Raw genomic sequence first — 16,982 nt, 5'->3', positions numbered from 1 at the left:
GGATCCATCTAAGTTAAGTTTAAAGTATGTTTGGATGTTAATATGAGTTTATTACTTTTTATGGAAAGTTGAAAAAGATTGTAAATCTCACGAATAAAAATGTGTTAAATTAAAAAAGGTTGTGGATCTTACGTGTAAGGAAATTTTGAATTGAGATGAGTTTATTAATTTGAGAGTTGAATGTTTGGATATTAGACTCAATTGAGTCTTGTAACCAAACGTAGCTAGTCTTCGTTTGGAAAGTAAACTTATCTTAACTCATTTCAATTTATCATTATAATTTTTTCAAATCTCAATATAAAATATAATAAATAATTTAACTTTTTCAAATTTTAAAATAATAATAAAAATAAAAAATAATAATATAATAATATTTTATCATCTCAATCCGATTCAATTCAACTCAATTTAGGATGAGTTTGGATTCCAAACTCATTTCAATTCATTTCAACTCATTATTAATTTATTACAACTTTTTCAAATCCCAACATAAAATATAATAAACAATTCAATATTTTCAAATCTCAAAATAATAATAATATTAAAAAATAATATTTTAATAATATTTTATCATCTCAATTCAACTCAACATCTAAACACATTCCTAACGTTCAAACGTACTCAGTTTTGAATATTCAAACCAACTTGAGCTCAAGATGGTTAGAACGTACCCGTATTCTCGCATTCTCGAAATCAGTACATGCAGCAGTGTACAGATCCATGCAGCATTACCTCATTTTCTGTGCGTAATAATGGACCAATGGAAACAATTTGAACTAGGGAAACGTTTGGGCCAAATCCATGATGGTATAGTATTGTTTTTCTTCCTTCGTTAGTATTTGGGCTTCTCCTGGTATATAATAGATCCACACCAGTTTTAAGTGGCAGGTCTTACCGCTTACGTCAAGATAGAGCTCGATCCTTGCAGTTTCTCACCCGTTTCTGTGTGAGTCGTCCGCAGCGGAAGTGACTGAGAAGAAAGAAGCAGTTCAGAGCATGGCAGCGTCATCTCAACTGCTCCACCACCTCTTCCGCCCACCTCAATTGCAGCCACCGCCTCCTTCCTCCTCCTCCTTTTCTCTCTTTCTCAGATTCAAACCCCTCTTCCGCACAACAGCCTCCACCACAACCACACTATCCAAATCCTCTCTCCCCCAACTTCTACTCTACACTACAACTCATTTCACTAATTTTCAGCCAACTCCTTCATTCTCTCAATCTTTTGCCACTCTTACTCCCTCTCCTCTTCCTGTTCATAGTGCATCTTCGGCTTTACAAGAAGGACAAGAAATAGAAGAAGAAGATGATGATGAAGAGGATTTTGACGACGGGATTGAAGAATGTGACGGTGAGGTTGAGAGTGGAAGTGAAGACCCGGATTTGGGAGGGACTGATGGAGAGACTTCCCAAGCGATGATTGTGAATTCTTCGTCTTTGTCGCCTTTGAAATTGCCGGGTCTCAGTGTAAAGGAGAAGAAGGAGCTAGCCTCGTACGCACACAGCTTGGGGAAGAAGCTCAAGTCTCAGTTGGTGGGCAAGTCTGGTGTTACTGCTAGCGTTGCTACCTCGTTCGTCGAGACCCTTGAAGCCAACGAACTTCTAAAGGTACCCATTAATAAAAGAATTTATTTTCTTTCATTTTGGCTCACGTGGATTGGATGGTAGTTTGGTTATAGGGACCCTGATAACTTTGAGTTTTCTACTCTTCACGGTGCTGGAAATCAAAATGAAAAAAGATTTCGTTTGCTTCAACCTTTCCGTCTGAAATTTTATATCTCCAAGATGTGGGGAAAATGGCAGGTTTGGAGCATAAATCCTAAATACGGAAGAAAGTGAACACTTGGTATTTGTGAAAATGTCTCTTCATTGGTATTTGTTAAGAACACTTGTATTCTTAACAAATAGCAATCTATTACTAATCGCAATCTTTTGAATTTGTGACTGGTGTTCTGTATAGTCTGAAATCAATTATCTTCAAGTGACGTTCTATCGAACAACCGTAGTCCAGGGCCAAGGTGCTTTTGATTGATGAGAATCCATGGTTGAGCTCTTGAAGCATTGTCTTCGCTGTAGCAGCTGTGGCAACTATTTCCGTTTTAAAACACTCAATTTCTTTTTGTTTTGCATAGGGAATGTTGGATTGATGAGAGTGATAGTTGTAGGATGCTTTAGCTCTCTAAAGGGATCATGAACATGAGAAACAATTATTATAGGCTGGGAATACACCTTGAAGCCGAACTTATTGCTTTTTGGGAACATAAACTTTCGAATCTCAAATTCTGATCCTTGAAGCCATCATCTTAAAACGGGTATGGAGCTTGGCTGGGCCAGGCCGAAATCGGTGCATCATCTACTTTGCTTTATTTTTTATCACTATAAGTTTAAACTGTTAAGCCCTGGTAGGGTTGGAGATTTTACTTAAAATCTTGTTACTCTGATTGTTAAATTTCTCGTTTCTGGATTTAAAAAAAAAAAAAAAAAAAAAGAGATGGAAGTCACCTGTACATGAGTGACTTCCTCTCAATTTTATTAAAAAACCCTAATTTATGGCGGAGGAATACCGTGGTAACAAAAAAAACCAAACTCCATTACATGTCTACAGTGTATGCTATCGTTATGAGCCTCTTATTAAATTTCCATAGCCATAACAAGCGATGGGACTCTTTGGAACTCAGAGAGTTGAGCTAGATGTATTAAAGTTGGATGTAATGCCATAGTGGCTTACCAATATGCCAAACTCCCTGAAACCCATCTTGTTTGAAAAATTGATGTTGTTGCCTATTTTGTTCTATTTACTATGTAATAAACTATACTCTGTTTCCTTTTACGTGCTTTATCTTCTGAAGAACCTAGTCATATTTGGTCTACTGAACGAAAACATACTGCCAATGTCAACAGATTAAAATACACAGGACCTGTCCGGGGGAGCTAGATGATGTGGTTAAGCAATTAGAGGAAGCAACTGGTTCGGTGGTGGTTGGTCAAATTGGTCGAACGGTGATTATTTACCGACCTAGCCTTTCCAAGTTGAAGGCAGAGGAGAAAAAGAAGCAGGCTCGGAAAGTTTTTGTGAGAGGAGGGCCAAAACTGAAACCCACATTGCAGGTAAAAGATATAAACACAAAGAAAAAGGACTTTATTTGTTCTATATAAAACTGGTCTGGTCTTTTTTGCTGACCTCCCTAACCATCACCTGTGGAAACACAGAGTAAAGGACAGGTATCAAGACTATCTGGGCATGGTCGCCGGGGAAGCAGCAGGTTCTAGCTCTAAAATAACCTTTGTGGCAATGTGCATGCACTTGCATTTTTGGTGCCACATTTGATTTCCAACAAATTCAAGGAAGCCTGTGGCCTTCTCAAGCAATAGGAGGGTGCATGAAGCAAAGAGCTAGATGTCTGTGTTTCACCATACTTGGAACGTAAGTTAGAGAACAATGGGGTAGCTTGGGGAGCAAATACTTTATAGTTGATACCAAGATGAGACTATTTCTAGATTTTCACTTGCTTCCGACTTTTGAGGATGAGACTAGTTGCCACGCATGTATTCTTGCAATCTCACCATTTTATCTAAATTAATGATTATCTCTATATCTCTATGCGATTCTTCAGAAAAATCCTTTTGTAGTTGGAATATGAACTCCCCTGCGTTTTTCTTCCCTTCATTTTTTCACTCTAGATGACAGATTTTTTTTCTTTTTGTCAAGAAAATTGAAAACCCAAGACAAATTAGGTAATTAACAATGCTTTCTTTGTCAGAGACAAAACAATACAACAAATGGCAAGCAAGTGCTTGCCGTTTTGAAATAGATATCTAAGCTCGAGGAGGTACATTGCTTTTGCATTTAGCCCCGTTGAAACTTGAGGCAAAGAATGAAAATTATTCTTCGGCCAAAAGGCAATAATGAAATGCTCAAATTTTTCTATAATTCGGCTAGAACTACCGAGTTTCGTTCCTGACAAATTTAACTATGATCAGCGTGTTTATATGGATTCCTAAACTAGGCTGCCCTCAGCTTTTCCAATTTAACCTGACTTAAATCGTCTGAGTGAAGTACGCCGTTTGAAGAAAGAAGGCGCTGAAGAGAGAGGAAAAATCGAGCCTGAAAAAGAAAAACCTTGGGCTGTCAGTGAAGTTCAGATAGTGCTTGCAAATACGCAAGCAAGGGATGCTTTTTTTCTGAGCAATCAATGTTTACTCGTACCCATTGAAACCCTACAAGTCCGAACCAGCAGCCAGACAGACCATATCCTCTACTGCTTATAAGCTGGTGAAAAGAAAGATAAAATCTCGTTAATTTTATATATATATATATATATATATATATATGTAAAAAGGACACCGGATAAGCAAGAACAGATCTCTACCAGCAGGAGTAGTGCCCCCACACATAAGCATCCGCTCATCGATAAGCTAATGAATTTGAGATCCCGTCCAGCCTGCAGAAGCAGAGTAGACAAATTCATATTGGTATACAAAGTTGTCCATATTCTTATGCGAGTAACTGCAATACAGTAAATAAAAGAGTAATAATACAGTTGACTGTACAAGGGCAGTGCACTCATTTAAAAAAAAAATGGGTCTATCATTAAAAAATTAATTCTTTTTACGTGAGTTCCATATTTACTCACATTTTTCAAAAGGAATGCGTGGCACTTGCATACTCTATGACTGCAAATTACATTTCTCTAAATAAAATTATCTTAAACAGGGTTTTTAAGTTCCCAAGCCCAGCAGAGACTCTTTTCATTATGAGGTTTTGGCTCACATTTCAGGCGTGGCAAAGGTTAGGCAAGTTATGCCATCATATAACCAATTAGCCATGGAATGTAACCTTGTTTCTTTTGATGATCCATACTTGCATCAAGATTCCCTACATTAAGTGATATTATCCCTTTCGGTGAGCAGCAAATGCAACCAAATTCATAGTTGGGAGAAAAGATCTAGTGGTATATGAATTCCCAATGACAAAACAAAAGCATGATATAAAGGTAATGGGCATTCAAGTACTGCTTGTTGTGAATAACTTATCTGCTAATTATGGCGACACCTTGTGAGTACAAATGTCCATCTGTTAATTGAAAATAATATTAATACAGAGCAGGAACAACCCCTCTAATCTCTCTCACCCTCCATTTTATTTTTGGGTTCACAACTTTGAGATCAAGAGGCCCACCCGTCCTGCATGTGCAACCCTTAATATTTCTTGGCAAGGGGACCATGATAGCCAACGAGATGGGAGGAAAGAGCGATTGCAAATCTGACAAATCAATTCAAGAGAAAACGTATGTGCGTTGTCTCCTAAAGGAACTTCTCTCCTACATCTGATCGCAACCAGTCATGTCTAGCTGTTTTCTCAATAGTAAGGGGAAGGAAACCTTAAATTATGTTGACTCTAGAGTACTCTGGAATTTCTAGTTGAATCAGTAGTCTTTTATGTGCTTTATCAAGTCCTTTATTTATTAGTCAAATTATTAGCAGATTAGCAAAGAGCCAATTTCAAATTTCTCCATTATGTTCAAATAAACTCAAGCTTTGATTAATGAAATATTGAGTATTGTGGCATTTTGCTTTGTACGCACGTAGACAGTTACAATAAATCAATCATAAACCAGTACTTCCACGGGACCCCAAAATACACACGACTGTTATATCAAGTTTCAGGACCTATGGTCCAAAAATATGCATATGACATCCCTTTTTATTTTGGGGCGACATAACTCATCCAAAAGAAAAATGCACATGACGTGCCAGATTAAGACTCAAAAGGAAAACATGATCGAAACTTTATATTGAAGTAAAAAGAAAGCATACCAGCAATGTTCCCTCGAGGCTGAGAGTTGGAGGTGTGACAGCTAATGCAAGAAAGAATGGAATCATAACTTTGTGCATCTGTATGGAAACAAGATAAAATATAAAAAGGAATACGATTATATTTACTTTTTCATCTGCACAAGACAATGAAAATGCTAATGTTTCCATAGAATATCTGCACCTTAATTAATTTCCTCCAACTTTGTCTAAGAACTCAAATAAGATTTATAAGGTAAGTCGGCCCATGAGAGATATAATATATATATATATATATATATATTTAAATGCGATCCCAATGAAACAGCACAACAGCGCAGATAAGATAATCTGTCCTCATGTAATAGATATAGGTAAAACAATGGCAATTTAATTAAAAAATCCCCTATTATTTGTCACTTCATTAACCTTTCAAATGATATAGAAAAGCACCTTAAGTGGCCTCAAAATCAACTGACCGGGCCACTAGGAGCCCAAAAATTTTAAAACATTAAAAATATGAAAAATTTTGTATAAAAGAAATAGTCATGGAACATTTAATGCAATATGGTAAGGCACAATGTGACAGAGCTCCAGAGATTATAAATGGAATGACACTACTCACAACAGGGAAGCTCAAAATGTAAGCACAAACCTCCTGTATGACACTCTGATCATGTGTAAAGATTTTAGGGAACCACAGAAGAACAGATGTTGAAACAATCCCTAATAGCAAGCCAAGTATTGCTCCAATGATGACAAGGGACTTTAGTAGCATTTGGGCCTGTTTTATTTGATTAAACACTCAGGAAATTTTCAACAAACTGAAATTCATAGAAAGACGGATGATGTGGAATATTAAGTCAAAAGAGACAGAATATGGAGGGTAGCAGGCTGTAGCATCATCAAAATAACCACCATTCTACTTATAAAAAAAAAAAATCACCATTCTAACCTTTTCCAAATTTCTACGGACTCCATATATTAACTCAGGCATAAATGACTGTGCAGTCTGAGATAGAGGTTCACCCCATACTGTACACATAAAGAATGTTTGGACCATGACCTAGAATAAAGGTAAGATTTTGATCCAAATGACCAATTAGTTTTCAAAAGATAGGAAGCTGAAGAAGGTAAGATTTAAACTGAAATTACAAGTTTGAGCAAAACTAACCTGGTGAGCAGCCATTGAGTATGTGCCCATAGATGTAGCAAGATATGTAATGAGGGAAAAGAAAGCAACCTAAAGCATCGAATTGTCACAGATAAATAAAGATAGAACGGGAGACCAGAAACAGCTACAGAATTGAGTGATACTATAATTTGACCTTTGATATCATTGTCACAAAAACTGGAGCAGCAAGCCCAAACACTGTCCGAAGTTCTTCAAGTGATGGAACAGATATGGCAAATGCATCGTATCCTTTCTTGTTCAGAGATTCAATCATCATATAACCTGCAATAACCTAGAATGAATGCTGATGAGTGGCAATGGAAAAAAGAAAGTGCAAGCATATCTGCTTAGCCACATTGAGAATGAACCAATCGGCACATCATATAGGTTAAAGTCAACCTGCATGAAATCAATATTGAATTTTCATTCAGCACACCTGAGAGGCTGCTGTTGCCCATGCTGCACCAGCAATACCATAGCCTAAGAAGCTGCACAGGACTATATCACCAACGGCATTTACAGCACTGGCAACCGCCAAAGCCTTCAATGGTCCCCATGAATCTTTCATACCAAGACTGGGAAATGGAAGAGAATATCAGATAGAAACCAATTCAGGTAAATAAATGTTCCAATTCCATTAAACCGGCCAATGTCTCATTTGAGACGGGCAAATCAATCGTTTCATAATCAAACACCAAGTTGCCTCAAGACCATACAAACACATACGATAAAGTGCATGTAGCAATTGGCTAAGAAATTGCAGATTTAACAAATTTTTCTAGTAGTTCTTTCATTACTAACACATGCATGCATTAGCAGATCAAGAATAAGGATAAACAACCATACTATGGTGCACAAGAGAACAAAAAACTGAGCTCATTCAGTGCATAACGAATGGGAAGAGGTATACACACCTTGCACTCTGAGTAACCCATCCAATGAGAACTGCAGGCCATGCTAAGCCTCGAATCTACCATCAAAAAAGATTTTTTTTTCAAACAAATCAAGAAGAGAACATTAATAGTGCAGATCCTGCCAGAACCCCACAGATGTTTTTTGTCATGAGCACAAGTTAGGGGAGATTGTATGCCAAAGCATATGACCAGTCATCAAAGACAAAAGCTTCTGCAAGCCAGTATACAGATGTTGATCACAAATGCACACCCACACACATATTGGCACCATATTGCCTGGTGAACTCAAGGGTTACTGCAAAGATTATTCTCAGGTATATCAAGACTTCCAAAGTGTAGAACAACATAAAATGTATATTCCTTTCTCATTGTTGATTCACTGTTTACACGAGTTCTTTTATAGATGAATTACAGGGTAGTTTTGACATTTTGTCAAGCACATGGTGTGCGTGTTTCCTACAGCTATATGCAGGTACAGTTGTAACCGAAAGCATTCCATTTACAGAGGAATACCAGAGCAACCAATCCAAAGAATTACAGAGAGAGAGAACTATAATATTCTAGAAGAATCTTGAGGCTGAGATGGCATGACTGGTGCGTGTGTGTCTGAGGTGGATGTTTCCAGTTGAGGCTGAGATGATTCGGATCCTTGTTTGGCTGAGCTGTTGATATCCTCCCGCAAGTCCATGATGGGTACCATTGTGAGACTTGTACGCAATTGGAGAAACCGAGATGAGTGAAGTGGCTTGGTGAATATATCTGCTACTTGATCTTGAGAGGCAGTGAAAGCAACTTGTAGAGATTTTGATCTTACACGGTCACGCACAAAGTGGAAGTCAATTTCCATGTGTTTTGTTCTTGAGTGAAGGACTGGATTGGTGGAAAGGTAAGTGGCTCCCAAGTTGTCACACCAGAGGGTAGGAGGCTGAGAGAGAAAGATGCTGAGTTCCTTGAGCAGGGACTGAAGCCAGGTAATTCGGCAGTGGTGTTGGCCAGTGATTTGTATTCGGCCTCTGTGCTAGATCGAGCAACTGTGGGCTGCTTCTTTGAACTCCAGGAAAGTAAATTTGAGCCAAGAAATACACAAAAGCCGCCAGTTGAGCGACGGTCATCAGGGCATCCTGCCCAGTCCGCATCAGAGAAGGCATGTAATTTGTAAGAGGATGATGGGCGGATAAGAAGGCCGTAGTGAGCTGTGTGCTTGAGATATCTTAAGATGCGCTTGACCGCTTGCCAGTGAGGTAGTTTGGGACAATGCATAAACTGACAAATTTTGTTGACAGCAAAGGCAATGTCTGGTCGGGTAAGAGAGAGATATTGGAGACTACCTACTGTGCTACGGTAGAGACTGGGGTTAGAAAATTCAGGTCCATCTGTGAGTGAAAGCCGAGTAGAGGAGGCCATTGGAGTTTTGACGGGTTTAGCTAGGTCCATTTTGGTCCGTTTGAGCATGTCACAAACATATTTTGTTTGTGATAAATGTAGACCTTGCGAGTGATGGTGAATTTCTAGACCTAGAAAGAAACGAAGGGGTCCGAGATCCTTAACTGGGAAAAAAGAGTTCAGGGAACGGATCACAGAGTTGATGGCATCCAAACTAGACCCAGTGAGGATGATATCATCTACGTAAACCAGGAAAAAGAGGGAGACTGAGGAATGTTTGTAAAAGAACAAAGATGGATCAGCTAGAGACTGTGTGAAGCCGAATTCAAGGAGCTTGGTACTCAGCTTGGAGAACCAGGCGCGGGGTGCTTGTTTGAGGCCATAGATGGCCTTATTCAAGCGGCAAACATGGGCTGGGTGATGAGGATGGACGAACCCAGTAGGTTGGGTCATAAAAACTTCTTCTTGGAGGTCCCCATGCAGAAAGGCATTATTGATGTCTAACTGTCGTAGGGACCATCCTTCGGTGATAGCTATGGAAAGTATGGTGCGGATTGTGGTGGGCTTCACAACTGGACTAAAAGTTTCAGAGAAGTCAATACCTGCCTGTTGATGGAAGCCCTTGGCGACAAGTCGCGCTTTGTGTCTGTCGATGGTGCCGTCCGAGCGTCGCTTGGTGCGAAAGACCCATTTGCAGCCCACTAAATTTTTGATACCTGAAGAGGGCACTAGAGTCCACGTGTTAGTGTTGAGTAAGGCGTGAAATTCTTCTGCCATGGCTGTCCGCCAAACATGGTGTTTGGAGGCTTCGGTAAAGGAGGTAGGGTCATCTGGAAGTTGGGAGGTGATGGTAAGGAAGCTTCGGGGAGGCGGCCAGAGGATGGTTCCATCAGTGTATGTCTTTGGGTGAAGGGAATTTGTTTTGGATCTTGTGATGATTTTAGAGGAAGAGGGCGCAGCAGATGTTAGGGTTGGGAGAGAGAAGTCGAGGGTAGAAGATGAGGGAGAGAGGTGTTGAGGGCTATCGGGTTGACGAGAGGGTGATCTGGGCTCGATTTGTGGGTGATCTGGGCTGAGGGTTACAATGGGCTCGATTTGTGGGTGATCTGGGCTTTCGTGGGGTCGACCAAGATTGGGTGAGGGTGTGGTTTCGGAAGTCATTTCTGAGGGAGACCGTGGAGGTGTGGGCTGGGTCATTCGGGTGGGGCTTGGAGGGTTATTTGCAGATGGAGTTGGGTTTAAGGAATGGGCGGGAATAGGCCCGAGGATAGAGGGAAGGCTTGTTGAAGATGGGCTGGGAACAGAGCTGTTGAGATGATGAAACGGGAAGAGTTGTTCATCAAAAACATCTCTTGAGATGTAAAGGCGTTCGGTGGGAAGATGTAGACAGCGATAACCATGATGAGAATCACTGTATCCAATGAATAGACATTGTGAAGAACGAAGATCAAGTTTGTGACGATTGTATGGCCGTAAGTGAGGCCAACAAGCTGTGCCAAAAACTTTGAGAAATGTGTAATTTGGAGGTTTTGAGAACAATTTTTCATAAGGACTAAGATGATGAAGTAAGGGAGTGGGAAGACGATTTATTAAGTAGACAGCAGTGTGAAAAGAGTCAGCCCAGAAATGTTGAGGAAGAGAGGCGTGAGCCATGAGTGCTAGGCCAGTTTCGACAATATGTCGGTGTTTTCGCTCTACTGCACCATTTTGTTGGTGAGTATGAGGGCAAGAGAGACGGTGTGAAATTCCTTTTGATTTGAGAATGTGATTTAGGGAGCGAAATTCACCGCCCCAATCACTTTGAATTGATTTTATTTTGGAATTAAAAAGAGTTTCAACTGAGGTTTGAAAGGTGAGAAAAGTAGAGACGACATCAGATTTTTGTATTAATGGAAACCACCAGGTAAATCTTGTATAATCATCGAGGAAAGCAACATAATAACGATATCCTTCACGAGAAAGGACTGGGGCAGGACCCCATACATCTGTGTAAAGAAGTTCTAAGGGCTGGGTAGCCCGTTGATGATGAGAAATAAAAGGTAATTGATGACTCTTTGCTTGGCAGCAAGCTGGACAAGGAGAGGTGAAGTCTCGAGTGGAAACTGGAAGACAGTGTTGTGACAATATGCACTGCACAACTTGAAGAGAGGGATGCCCAAGTCTGGAGTGCCACCGAGAGGATGTGGTGCGCTCGCCAACTAGAGCTTGAAGGGGTGATGAAGTGGCTGGAAAAGTGTATAGACCATCACGTACTAGGCCACGAAGGAGAGATGTCCCCGTTTTGGTGTCCTTGACAATAAAATGAGAGGAATGAAACTCAATATAAGCATGATTGTCATGACAAAATTGTCGCACAGAAACCAAGTTTTTGGTTATGTGAGGAACATGTAAAATTTTCTTGAGCTGAAAAACACGAGAAGCAGAGTGTAAGAGAGAGTCACCGATATTTGAAATTGGTAGAGCAGTGCCGTCACCGACACGAATCTGATTTGAGCCGTTGTAGGGAGTGGAGTTGAGGTTCAAGTGGGCAAGGTCTGAGGTGATGTGATTTGTTGCTGCAGTGTCGGGGTACCAAGTGTTGTCGGTGGTGGAGTTGGATGAGGTGTAGTTGGCGGCAAGTGACCGAGGTGGACCATTTTCATATGCATGATCATAGCGATAGTAGCATCGCAAGGCAAGATGACCAACCTTGCCACAGACTTGGCAAGTTGGCTTGGAGTGTGGCAGAGGAGATGGATTTGGAGAGAAATTTGGAGGTGAAGGATGTTGCGATCGGCCCCTTCCACGGCCACGATAACTACCTCGAGAAAAACCCCGAGTGTTGCCACGGCCACGAGAGGAGTTGTTGGAGGTAAAATGAGCAGATATTTCAGTGGTTGGGGGAAGATGAGTTGAGTGAGCAAGGCGGCTTTCATGGGTAAGAAGAAGGCCAAAAAGTTCTTCAGGGGTCATAGGTTCAAGGCGAGCTGTGATGGAGGTAACGACAGCATCGAAATCGTTATTTAAACCAGCAAGAAGATATGAAGTAAACTCAGCAGAGGAGAGAGGGCTACCAGCAGCAGCCATGGTGTCGGAAAGATGCTTGACCTTCCGGAAATAATCTGAGATGGAGCTGGATCCTTTGGATACAGTAGCTAGTTGATAGCGAAGCTGGATGATGCGGGCATGAGATTGGGTCATGAAAAATTTTTCCAAGGCAGTCCATACTTGATGAGCAGTTGTGTAACCAACAACTTGAGCAATGAGATTTTCGGAGAGGGAGGAGATGATGGCACTTAAAATCATTTGATCAGTATGTGACCATTCAAGATATTCTGGGTTCGGGTTATGAGAGTTAGGAAGAAAACGTGGGGGAGGGGGATGGGTGCCATCAACGAAGTGATATAAACGCTGACCTCTCAGATATGGAACCATCTGAGCTCGCCAGAGAAGGAAGTTATCATTGGTTAATTTGACTGAGACAAGGTGGGAGAGAAACGGAAGAGAGGTAGGGGTAGCAGGAGGAGGGCTGGAAAGTTTTTCCATGTTGGTTTCAGCCATGGAGACGTTTGTCTATTTTGGCTCTGATGCCATGTAGAACAACATAAAATGTATATTCCTTTCTCATTGTTGATTCACTGTTTACACGAGTTCTTTTATAGATGAATTACAGGGTAGTTTTGACATTTTGTCAAGCACATGGTGTGCGTGTTTCCTACAGCTATATGCAGGTATAGTTGTAACCGAAAGCATTCCATTTACAGAGGAATACCAGAGCAACCAATCCAAAGAATTACAGAGAGAGAGAACTATAATATTCTAGAAGAATCTTGAGGCTAAGATGGCATGACTGGTGCGTGTGTGTCTGAGGTGGATGTTTCCAGTTGAGGCTGAGATGATTCGGATCCTTGTTTGGCTGAGCTGTTGATACAAAGCAAATGCTCTTTTTTTCCTTCTCTCTTTTTCAGAAAAGCAAGGGTTTTTTTGCTATTTATTTTACTTTCTTTTATTCTCCGCCTTTCCCTTCCAATAACTTGGTTTTAAGCTTAGAAGTAAGAAAGGAAGAAAATTTGCACAACAGTCAACAGGAACAACCGGCAGGGCATATAGGAAAAGATATGAAGGTTAGAAAGAAATGTACCTGAACATATGTGTTTGCTGCAGGTATGACGTGTGCGCTCTTTGGCCCAGTAAAAGCTAAAAAGGTGAAAGTAACCAATTCATCAGTCATAGGATTGCGTCTGCAATTCATTTGGTATAAAAACTTGCTGCTTTAAAAGAAGTGGTGAAAAAATACAACTATGACTACCCAAAAGCAATCAACACTCGGCTTAGAAATAACCAAAAGCTGCTCCAATAGTTATTACCTGTTAGTGCCCACGAACCAAAAAACTTCGTAAACAAAAGCATTAAGCAGCCACAAGTTAACCCAACAAACAGCAAGTTAGATATGTGATGCTGCACTTCATTTTTATCCTGCGCGCCAATGCCAAATTGTGTGAAAAACAAAATCAGCGTCGAAACATTGAAGAGCAAAGAGGAATTGATCATTAAAGATTATCTAACCACCACATAGTTCATAATCAAAAGCTAAGAGTAACGCATCTAAGCGTGCTTTTGCCAAAAATCCAGCAAAGGGCTTCACCAGTTAAAGAACTAACCTTTTTGGCAAGGGAAGTGGCAACCATATTCGAAGTAGCAATCGAAAGGAACATGAACACATAACTCAAACTATCACACATAACTGTTGCCGGACCTGTCAAAACAAATTGACGCACATACCTCAACAATAGGCACGGGTGAGCGAGAGTTCCTTCTAATCTAAAATGAAAAAACTAAAAGCAGCCAAGCAGAGAAGTAAATGTATAATACAAGTTCCCAAGAGAACACACCCAAAGCAGCGAGCTCAATTGAGCTACCCTGACCGATGACCGCGGTGTCAATCAGGCTCATCAACGGCCCGCAAATCCAGAGACCAGTGGCTGGCCCCGTGAACTTCACAATCTCCTTCATTTGATGCCATATAGTCTGTCTGTCTCCACTACCCGCTCCGTCTCCCTCGACCTCCAACACTTGTTCGGAGACCGAAACGGTACCACTATCGCTTTCGTCGGAGATCTCGGAGTCCTTTTCGAAGAGCTCTCGAGCTGGGCTAATGCAAGCGGTTTTTATACAATTGCGACGAGCTTTCGGCGCCGACGTGATCAACAGATTTGAAGGAAAAAGGGAGATTTTAAAGCGAGGAAAAAGAGAGAGTGGTCTTTGGTGTGTATGGTTTTGGAAGAGATGGGTGCAGGGAGGGCGAGCTATTAGGATTCTGGATTGCATTTTCTCTCTCGCCCTTTTCCGTTGGAAAATGGGGCCTCATAAAATCTGGGGATGGGGGAAAAAAAAAAAAAACGAAAGAAGAAGCGGTGACAGAAGGGTGGGTGAAGATACCAGGGTCCAGGAAGAAGGAAACGAACGACGGTTGTATATAGACTTGAGAAAAAGAGAGCACGTGGTTTAATTTTGTAATAATTTTACATATATTAAAAGAGAAAACTGAAATTTGCCTGCACGGCGCCGCCTTGAATGTGATGATGTAATGCTGACGGGAACATTTTGATCTTTGACCAGTTTACCGCTGAAACGACAAAGCACCCTCGTCCGGATGCCTAAACTTTCGTTTACGATTTACATTTGAGGAAAACCCAAATGGATTTTTCATCCACTTACCCATTTTAGAATTTGAGTTTGGGAATGCTACAGTAGCTTCTCATATATCGGAAGTTACTGTACATTTTCAATCCTCTGTTCCGGTTGTTCATTTCGTGCAATTTCTCTCTTTTTTGTGTCTTATCGGCAATCATCATTTGTATCTCCATTCGGCAACCCCTTGGTCATCGTCTATAGTAAGGCTATACATCTCTGACATACACAGCCTATACACACACACACTCTCTCGTTGGAATGCTCTGTGCGGTTGTGTCTATTCATTTTCATGTGTTCACCTATATTGCTTCATTGTTTTCAGATTCCTTGTGATTTACATCCATTTGTGTTCATCCATATTACTATGTGATTTATTCGAATGGGTATTTATAATTTACTTGAATGGGTATTTTTTATTTACGGCTTGTATTGGCTTGCAATTTACCCGAATTTTGTTGTGATTATATCTTATAGTTTACATTTGGGTATCTGATTATGGAGATGTAGTTGTGAATTTCAAACCTCTCTATTTTGTAAAATTGAGGCTCGATCTATAGTTCACTCGGATTGTTGGTCTCTGATTCGATCTATTTAGAATTTTACATTTGAGTTTGTGATTTTATTACTATAGATGTGGTTTTGCAGGCTGTGATTTACATTTTCTTACATTTGGGTTTTGGATTATATGTTACGATAGCTCTTATGCATGCACTTGTTATTTCTGCAGCATTGGACAATGTACATGTTTTCATTTGGGTCTCTGATTCGATTATTCCTTGGGATTTATTATATTTTGGTCTATGATTTATATGTTATTATAGCTGTGAATTTGGAACTTCTCATTTCTCCAGTGTTGGAGAGTTATACATGTTTCTATTTTGGTAGATTCAATTATTTCTTGTTATTTACATTTAGGTCTTTGATTTACATGTTACTATAGCTGTGAATTTCGCCAAAGTCTTTTCTACAACATTGGGGCCATGATTTACCATTATTATGGTTGTGATTGGGGTTTTGTGTAATTTTCAGGTTCTATGGTTGGCATTCGATTGTGGCTCTCGTTTGAACTATATATGTAAGTGCAGGGGCTATGATGATGGTTAGATTGTTGTGTACCTGAGTGTAATATCAACAAGTCTAATGAATGTTCATTGATCGGTATGGCAGGGAAACTTGGATGACTATCTTAATTGTGAAATTTTCACAAATGCAACCGGAATTTGCAACCATCCTATCTTGTGCCCTTGTTATTTCATTTTGTACTATCTTGTGTTCTCTTATCTTATTTGGTTGGATATGCATGAAGGGTTAACCCTTGTTGGATCATGTGGAACATGTTTTCTGCTTTGACTTGTGCCTTATATCCTGTTTGTGAGTTTGGTTTTGTGATTTCTTGGCAGTGCTTGGTTGGTTGTGCTGCAAGTTATTGTTCATTATTAAAGTTGCTGTTCAGTTTTGTGAAACTTGGCTCTGAGATATATACATGCATGTTGTTCATAGTGTCATTTCAAAAAATGGTGTTTGTAACTAACATAGACGGTATCCTTTTGATTTCTCATTAACTGGCCTTGGGGCACAAGTTTTGCGATTTGTATTCTACTACACTACATGCATGCTGTTCAATTTTATGAAATAGAGACTACTTTGATGAGTTTGTTGTTTAGTTGTGATTGGCCTGTGATATTTAGTTTTTTAGGAAGTATCAGTTTCTTATTTCACTAGTTTTTAAGTGAGATATCTATTCTAAACATAATTTCATATTCTTCAAAGCTACATCCTTTTTTGCAGTTGTGTTGTGATACCACCCTTTTGTACTTTGTTAGATTATTTATTACTTTTTAGACACTTGTTGTGTTGTGATACCATTCTCTTTTGCGATAGGAAATATATATTTTCCTTGGATGCTTTTCTTGTTTGGTATGATTTTGATTGGGCATTTTTGTTTGTGATGTGTTATCTTACTTGTAAAACAAAATTATCTTTAAGTGCTTGGCCTTGGGTTAATTAGCAATGAAGATGGCCCACCTTTTAAGTGCTTGCCCTTGACA

General features: G+C 40.0%; 2 protein-coding genes across 2 annotated transcripts; one reads left to right on the top strand and one right to left on the bottom strand.

Annotated features, from left to right (window-relative positions):
* The first annotated feature begins 890 nt into the window (after positions 1 to 890).
* On the top strand, positions 891 to 3,605 carry LOC109006512. Its single transcript, XM_018985802.2, has 3 exons — positions 891 to 1,605; positions 2,899 to 3,105; positions 3,208 to 3,605. The coding sequence occupies exons 1-3, from the start codon at positions 997 to 999 to the stop codon at positions 3,265 to 3,267; spliced, it is 876 nt and encodes a 291-aa protein (XP_018841347.1). The 5' UTR covers positions 891 to 996; the 3' UTR covers positions 3,268 to 3,605.
* A 164-nt stretch (positions 3,606 to 3,769) lies between these two features.
* Positions 3,770 to 14,685, bottom strand: LOC109006513 (protein DETOXIFICATION 46, chloroplastic-like). The gene is made up of 14 exons (XM_018985803.2): positions 14,133 to 14,685; positions 13,902 to 13,996; positions 13,608 to 13,716; positions 13,382 to 13,437; positions 7,879 to 7,934; positions 7,401 to 7,539; positions 7,119 to 7,256; positions 6,965 to 7,033; positions 6,746 to 6,856; positions 6,446 to 6,574; positions 5,815 to 5,892; positions 4,368 to 4,439; positions 4,205 to 4,267; positions 3,770 to 4,102 (listed from the first exon to the last, which is right to left on the bottom strand). Exons 1-14 carry the CDS (start codon positions 14,566 to 14,568, stop codon positions 4,001 to 4,003), a joined length of 1,653 nt encoding a protein of 550 aa, XP_018841348.1. The 5' UTR covers positions 14,569 to 14,685; the 3' UTR covers positions 3,770 to 4,000.
* Positions 14,686 to 16,982: the final 2,297 nt, after the last annotated feature.

The sequence above is a fragment of the Juglans regia genome, chromosome 16 (assembly GCF_001411555.2).
Source record: "Juglans regia cultivar Chandler chromosome 16, Walnut 2.0, whole genome shotgun sequence".
Lineage (NCBI taxonomy): Eukaryota > Viridiplantae > Streptophyta > Magnoliopsida > Fagales > Juglandaceae > Juglans > Juglans regia.
Note: the sequence above shows the minus strand (reverse complement) of the source record. Positions and strands in the feature narration are given on the sequence as shown.